Below are 8,070 nucleotides of genomic sequence, written 5' to 3' on the forward strand. Positions count from 1 at the left end.
CAGTATATCGGTAGTGATGACGTGGTATCGAGGCATCGCCAACAGTTGTTTTTGAGGTGACACTTTAGCAGACTGTGAAAGTGAAAGTGCAGTTCTCGTTCTCACCATCATTTGCTACCTGCACGTATACGACACATTTACGGATGACGATGTAGGTGTCGTAGGCAAAGATCAGGCCAGCAATCAAGCCAAGCACCTAAAGAGAAAAAAATGAAAAAAATATTATTTATATTGTATATAAGCTGCATTATGATAACATGTACAATGATACTGTATATACCGTATATATATATTCTATTATTCTTATATACAGTATATCTATCCACATCTGTCTGAATATACCTGCATACAATCCTTCTATACCTATTTATACACCTGCATATAACACATATAACTCTGTATGATAGCATGTTGTATAATAATGCTGTATATACAGTATATATTTATTCTACCGTATATCTATCTATCCACATCTTTCTTTACATACCTGCATATAATCCTTTTACATATCTGTAGATACTACAGCTATATCTGTACATATCCCTTATCTTTATACCTGTATCACTGTACATATTAATACTACTCTCTTTACCTACACCTGATTAGCACTATACTCAGTAGTACCAATTTATATATTTTATACCTAGTTTAACCAACTGTACATTGTATATTACACTTTACTGTTACATTTGCACTCTGGTTGGATGCCAAACCCCTTTGTGTTGTACTGTACTTGTGCTGTATAATGACAATACATTTGAATCTAATCTAATCTAATATATAGCCATGATGATGCACCATATGAAAGCTAAATGCCCCTATACCTTGATATAGTGCCCTCCATCAATGCCTGATTTCCTGTCTCCTTCTCTTAAAAGGTTGTTCAGGGCTCTATCTGTCCCGTTTGTCTCTGCCCTCGTCATCTCCGCACATGCTGTTCCTCACACTAGCTCCAGCTAGTTAGCCAAAGTGTTAATATTACACAGCAAACAAAGCTCGCTGAAATCTACTTTGCGTGCAATGTGTAGAGTCGATTTCAAGTCGTCTTCACTCTAGGGTCAGGCTAGGGTTCCAACAAGTCAAAACGATTCCCCTAAAGTGGTCATATCTATAATAAGGTTGGACGGAATAAGCAACCAGCTGATGTTTGTTGACAGTCAAAACTCTGGGGTTGTTGGAACATAGAACAATGTGCTTTTGAATTCCTATTTTCACAACATCACCGTCAGACGTATGAAGAACCGATAACAAAAGCAGGTCCCGTGTTTGTAAAGGTTCCGCCTGTGTACAGAAACACAAGTGGGAGCTGCAGGGGTTTTAACCCTTTCACTGCCACACTACAGAAGGTTAACCCTTTACTATGTCGGTAGTGTGATAGTAAAGGGTTAACCTTCTGTAGTGTGGCAGTGAAAGGGTTAACCCGCTGTCGTGTGGCAGTGAACGGGTTAACCTTCCATGTATTGTCGCAGTGATTGAAAGGGTTAACCGTTTGGTAGTGCGGCAGTAGTGAAAGGGTTTAACTGACCCCGCCTGCGATACGGGCCCGATCCCCGCAGGCATTAATCACGGCGATCAGAGAGATGACGATGTGAAGGACCGCGCCGACAAACGCACGTAAAATATCCTGTAGAGAAGAGGGAGAGGACAGTAGTTGTATAAGCAATGACAAATGATGATTGTGAGAGTGTATGCCCATGTGTGTGTGTGTGTGTGTGTGTGTGTGTGTGTGTGTGTGTGTGTGGTGTGTGTGTGGTACATCCATTTCAAGTTTCAAGTTTTGTTTTATTTCTCACATATAAAAAGTACATGTACATTATAGTGATTATAGTACATGCTTGGTTCTGTATGAGCCTCGTGAAATGTGCTTCGTACAGTCAAAAGGAAAATAATAAAGACCAAACACTATACAAAATATACAAATACAAAACTAAAATGTACAAAATGCAAAGACTACTAAATGCTAAATGCAAAAATGAGGTAGAGAGGTAGTGCAAAAATGTTTAGTAATAAATAGATACAAATATGGTGTAGTGTTAAAGAGTGTTTAAAGTGAACGTCAGAGGTGAATGTTTAAAGCGAGCCGAGGCAAGCGGATGTACTCACAGTCCCAGTGACCACTACGATCTCTGCATTCTCCATCTCCCGGTTCGTCATGAAGAGGCCAAGAAGACCATGGAAAAGATCATGGTAAGGATAGCCACTGTGCAGTAAGCGGCGCTCTGCGACGCGGCATAGCAGATGAGGATGATAAAACTGATCAACTAAAAAAAAGAGAGAGAGAAGGGTGGGTTATAGCAATCATAGTAATCAGTCATCAGTAATGGGGGTGACAGTGGCTCAGGAGGGAGATCAGTCGTCTGGCAACCGGAAGGCTCCCTGGTTCGATTCCGGCTCCTCCCGGCAGCGCGTCGATGTGTCCTTGAGCACTTAACCCCCTAACTGCTCCCGATGAGCAGGTCGGCACCTTGCATGGTTGCCTCCGCCGTCGGTGTGAATGTGTGTGTGTGAATGGTAATGGATTTAATCATAACTACCTACCTCATACTATAGTCTACCATATAACTCTGTATGATAGCATGTACAATAGTACTGTATATCTGTCTGAATATACCTGCATATAATCCTTCTATACCTATTATACACCTGCATAACCCATACAACTAGTGTAGAACCGGATTTATGTTGTAGACGGATCTTCGTGATCAATATAGGTTTAATAGTGAAACACAATAGTACATATAGGATAAATGAGCTTGGGTTAAGAGGAGTGCTCTCATCCTGGCCACCTAGGAGAACACTGAGGGAGAGGTGAGGGCACTGAGTTTAAGGCCATGTCCAGACTAAACCGATTTTGGTCGTATCAGTCAAAGTATTTTATCGTATGCACCTTTCATCCACACGGAACTGCGTTCTGGGAGCCTGAAAACGCTATTTTCTGTGGCACGCACTTATTTCTTGAGACAATTCCGTTTTTACGGAAACCTTTTTTTAAATGAAAACGAAAAAGATCAAAATCAAGAGGGGGTGGGGTCTTTAGCCCTCTCATCAAGGTGTGAGATTGAAGCTATTGTTGGGATGACCAAAAGGGATTCCTCCACATAACTCTGTATGATAGCATGTACAATAATCCTGTATATACCATATATATATTCATTCTTACCGTATATATATATATATATATTAGTGCTGTCAGGCGATTAAATTTTTTTATCGAATTAATTACAGGATTTGTAATTAATTAATCAAATTAATCGTATTTGAATCGCATAACCATTTTAGGCCCGATATTTTATATTCTATAATCATATTTCAAATTGCATGTGTCCGGATGGCAGAATTCAGTACTGTATCTACAAAACCTTCTGTTTAATCATCTTCCCTTTATTCATTTGCTTAGATTCTTCAGGTCTGGTCAATTTTAGCATGCTGTTATTCACAGTAAAAAAAATATATATATTTAATTGATATTCTCATTTGGTTCATTACAATTTACTCAAGCTTAGTAACAGACACAGTATTTCTGACACTGGGAATACATTCCCTGAGATCCATAGATGTCCCTTTTTAAAAAAAAAAGTTTGTAAATGTTTATTCTATGTTCTTAATTAATTTTGAGTTAATTTTCATAACGCGATAATTTGCTGTGTAATTAATTTCCTACACAAAGACTCTATTCTGGCCTCGGCCCACTGCTGTGTGAGGGCAGCGGAGCTACTGAAGGAGGCCGAGAAACACCCACTAATAACACAAGGGTCCTTCACGACAAGAAAGGCTCCGATGTTGACACCTTTATGTCAGAACACACAGCTTTTTAGAGCCATCTGTATGGGCCTGGCTTCAAAAGACCCCGGTTCAGATTTATTCAGGTCCGCATAATGATTGGCTCTTTCGGAGCGGACTGGCGGAAATAGTGAGTGTAATTATAGTCAATAGCGGCATGAGTGCCAGGAGCAGGAGGCCTGCCCATGGAACGGGGAGACACCAAACAAGTCACAACAACTGTTACTATGGAACTTCCTTTTCTTATAATTTCAGTTCAGTCCGGTCTTTATTATTATGCCAGAGGACAGCAGTAAAACCCAAAATATGGGCCGGCTTGTCCGGGCGCTCCGTGAGTCAGTGGATTGAGACACGTTCTTTGCACAAGCAACTCCGGTTCAGTAGAGCCATGTCACACGTCGATGACATACTCTCTTGTTTACATTCTCTCCTGTCCCTTTCCACTGCTGTCCAATTAAGAAGAACAGCTACAAGTATGATCTGAAAAGAATTTGACCATGTGACCATTTTGTATTTATAATTGCATGTACAGCAGTTCAACAGAATAGCTCTGCGTGACTCACCCTGCATTCCGTTCATCATTACTGACCGCCTAGAATTACAGTATCACAAAGGAAGGGGTTTGATCTAACTGGGTGTGTTTGACTATGTCGTGATGCCATGTGTCACTCTGCAACTTAAAGACTGACGTGTTCAAGACTGGTCATGTCTCTGTTGATCTTTGAAGTATGTTAAAAAAACAAAACAAGTGGACTCAAATTGGATTTGTAGAGGTATGGAAAACTTGCCGTCCAAACTTGCTGATGGAGCATAACGTCACAGTACTGTTAACCCTTTCACTACCACACTACCAAAGGGTTAACCCTTTCACTGCGACAATGCAGAAGGTTAACCCTTTCACTGCCACACGACAAAGGGTTAACCCTTTCACTACCACACTACAGAAGTTTAACCCTTTCTCTACCACACTACAGACAGTTAACCCTTTCACTACCACACTACAGACTCAGAGTACTCAGATGAATGAGCTGGTTGTGATACCAAAGACAAAAGCAACCAATGAGCTTTAAATAATCAATCAGCTGTCCTTTTTGGAGCCAGGAACACACACAGCCATAGTTTGTAAAGTCTTTTTACGTTTAAAATATATATTTTTTAACTTTTGGTGTGGGGTAGCCAGGCAAGGAAGGGAATAACAAATGTAATATGTTGGCTAAGCAACATATGATGAGTGCCAGAATCTCTGGTCAAGTGATTAGGAGACCAAGCCGAGTCAAGGGAAACCGAACCATTGATATTGGAAAATGAGCAAATGAGCATTCCCAGTTACGATAAACCCTAATACGGAGTGATGAGAACGACTTCCTGTGTTTAGCTTCGCACAATCATTCGTCTTCCGGCACTAGTGAACTATTTCCGTCCATCCCAGGTGAATTCCATAGCTTTTATCAAGCCACTGGGATGGTCCAGGGGGCGGTAATCAAGCACAGCCAGTGAAGTGTGTAACTGTCCTTGAATGCCATGCCATAGATGGGAGCTAAAGCCTTCTTTGTTCCAGACACGGAACCTCACACATCGGCCTGGATTTTCCATTACCCCCTACAAACAAAAAAAACTGTTAATGTGGGTGGGTGACCTAATGACCGCCGAGATCGAGTTGTAGGACCCGTTTCACAATGAGGTTGTTGAGTTACAAGAGAGTCTGTACTTATTCGGTGACCTACACGGAGCACCCTTCTCACTTTTAGAAACACAGTTTTATCAATGGTTCCGATAAAGCAGTCACTGTTTTCTAAAAGTGAGAAAGGTGGTCCGTGTGTGCGACATTATTACCACACAAGTGATGTCAGCACTCAGCATGTTATGATATGTTATATTATGATTGGTTGGCTACGTGTTGGGGGTGTATGCCGCTCTCTAAAACGAGCTGACATGACTCGTGTGGTAATAATAAGAATGTGGTGTAAATGTTACATTTTAACTTCAGAACGTTAAAGAAGTTAACAACTAAAAAGGTGGAAACCGCTCCGCCAGTCTTTGGAGAACACTGTGACGTGAAATGCAACCAAAATGTGACCTAACGTGAACCTTGTGGTCACGGGAAACGGGTCTACGTGGGACGTCCCGTGCCAGGATGTGCAATCAGCTTTAACCCTTTCACTTACCACACTACCAAAAGGTTAACCCTTCCATGGCGACAATACAGAAGGTTAACCCTTTCCCTGCCACGCGACAAAGGGTTAACCCTTTCACTGCCATGCGACAGACGGTTAACCCTTTCACTAGTAGTGTGGTAGTGAAAGGGTTAACCTGCTGTAGTGTGGTAGTGAAAGGGTTAAACTGGAGACTTGATGATGATTGGGGACAGGGGGAGTGAGTGACTCAACGTCAAGTCCATACCTCACGTTAACTGGAGCCAGATGTGCAACGCATAATGTGGAAAAAGAGTAAAACGTCACTTTATAGGCCTGTATATAGTATGGTGAATGTGATGCGCGTTGCATTTTACTCTCTCCTCCATTGGACTAAAGCCACTAATCATATGGTCATATACAGCCTACTGTTGTCAACTGACAACACAGAATACCATTCGAGTAAGGGGTGGGGGTGGAACGAGTGAAATTGAAAGTCCCTGGGACAGAGTCAACACGTGTGAGTGTGACCTTCTCATCTGTCATTAACAAGACAGCATTTGTCTGTTTGGTGCCAAATGGGAAAACAGTGAGGGACAAGTGACAGGTGGCTATTAGCCTCTTGTCTTGACCCCCCCGCCCCCCGCCCCCCAACCCTAAAACCACATGGTCTCCATTCATTGCCTTGGTATTTTCCATCATATTCCCAGACAGAATATTTTCCAAATAGAATGGTGTAAGAGACTGTTACATTTGGTGACAGAGGAAACTAGTCTACATTCGATTAGGCTACGGGCCTACGTTTTTTCTACAGTACTTTTGAGATGAATTAGCCTAGTAGTAGTAACTGTTAATAAACTGGTAACAATGAACCTAAACTGAACCCATAATAGTATATGAACACTAGAAGAGGACCGAGGTGACCAAAATGCAAAGCATAGGCACTGTTATTATTTTTATTTAATGTAGTTGAGCTGTTATGGTTATTTTTTTGCATACATTTGCCTTTTGGCTACGTTATATAAAAAATGTACTTACTATTTCTGCAGTGAGAATAATACCCCTTCGGGTCTTGGCGTAGACCTCCAGCTTCTCCATGCAATTGGCCATTCTGAACCAACTACTAAGGTATTGTTTCAAACTATTGAAGAAAAGGCTGGAACCAAGTGGTTTGTGGAGCAATGGTCCGAGAGTGATCGTTTGTTTTATTGGCAAACAGCAGCGAGGCAATTCTCCAAAGCAGTACACAGGTTTATCAAAGTCTCCCTGACACACACAGTCCGGTTCCCTGTCGAGTGTGTCCTAATGTTGAAACTGCTCGGTATTTAAACATTTTCCGTACCTAGTACTGGAGTCGACTGGTCCACATAGCATAATTACAATACATTTCTTTGATAACAAAGGCTGACTTTCGTCCTAGACATTAACATGGTAATTCACACATTCTGGCTCCTGTGTGGAGGGCAATCTTGTTCCACCAGTATGTGGGTCCTCAATCAGTTTTAGTTTTGTGTTTAGTGTGTGTCCGCCAACTTAATCAGGTTTTACAACAAAACTGGTTCCTGGGGGGGGGGGGGTCATGTGTGACAGTGTGTGTGTGCGTGTGTGCGTGCATGCGTGTGTGTGTGTGTGTGTGTGTGTGTGTGTGTGTGTGTGTGTGTGTGTGTGTGTGTGTGTGTGTGTGTGTGTGTGTGTGTGTGTGTGTGTGTGTGTGTGTGTGGTTAAACTCCTCCCCCAGGCCCTTGCTGTGTGCATTTAGACAATGAGTTGTGAAGACATCCTGGACAAGTGTGACTTAATAAACATGCAGGGCGTGGCTATGTGGGTGGTGTTCGATTCCTAAATGTGTGTTGCAACATGGTGTCCCCCTCAGGACAGGTTTTGTTGGTCTGAGTCAGGTCCCCCCCCCCCCTCCCAGCTAGAGCAGGGAGCTGGGACCTTTGAGTCAGGACCCCACCCCCCCTAGCTAGAGCAGGGCCCCCCCCTAGCTAGAGCAGGAAGCTGTGAGTCAGGACCCTGCCCCCCCCCCCCCCCTAGCTAGAGCAGGAAGCTGGGACCTGTGAGTCAGGACCCTGCCCCCCCCCCCAGCTAGAGCAGGTACCAGGCCTTAGTCCCTGGTGCTGATATTAAAGGTCCCCTGTCTTATAAATAGCCTTTT

The 8,070-nt window shown here is 42.6% G+C and overlaps 1 protein-coding gene across 1 annotated transcript; it reads right to left on the reverse strand.

Moving 5' to 3' along the window:
- Positions 1-64: 64 nt before the first annotated feature.
- On the reverse strand, positions 65-7,385 carry LOC311244161 (proteolipid protein 2-like; the record flags this gene model as incomplete). Its single annotated transcript, XM_084333569.1, has 4 exons — positions 6,951-7,385; positions 2,104-2,261; positions 1,526-1,624; positions 65-196 (listed from the first exon to the last, which is right to left on the reverse strand). Exons 2-4 carry the CDS (start codon positions 2,152-2,154, stop codon positions 65-67), a joined length of 282 nt encoding a protein of 93 aa, XP_084189695.1. The 5' UTR covers positions 2,155-2,261; positions 6,951-7,385.
- Positions 7,386-8,070: the final 685 nt, after the last annotated feature.

This window comes from Notolepis coatsorum (assembly GCF_963971535.1).
Source record: "Notolepis coatsorum genome assembly, chromosome: 17".
Lineage (NCBI taxonomy): Eukaryota > Metazoa > Chordata > Actinopteri > Aulopiformes > Paralepididae > Notolepis > Notolepis coatsorum.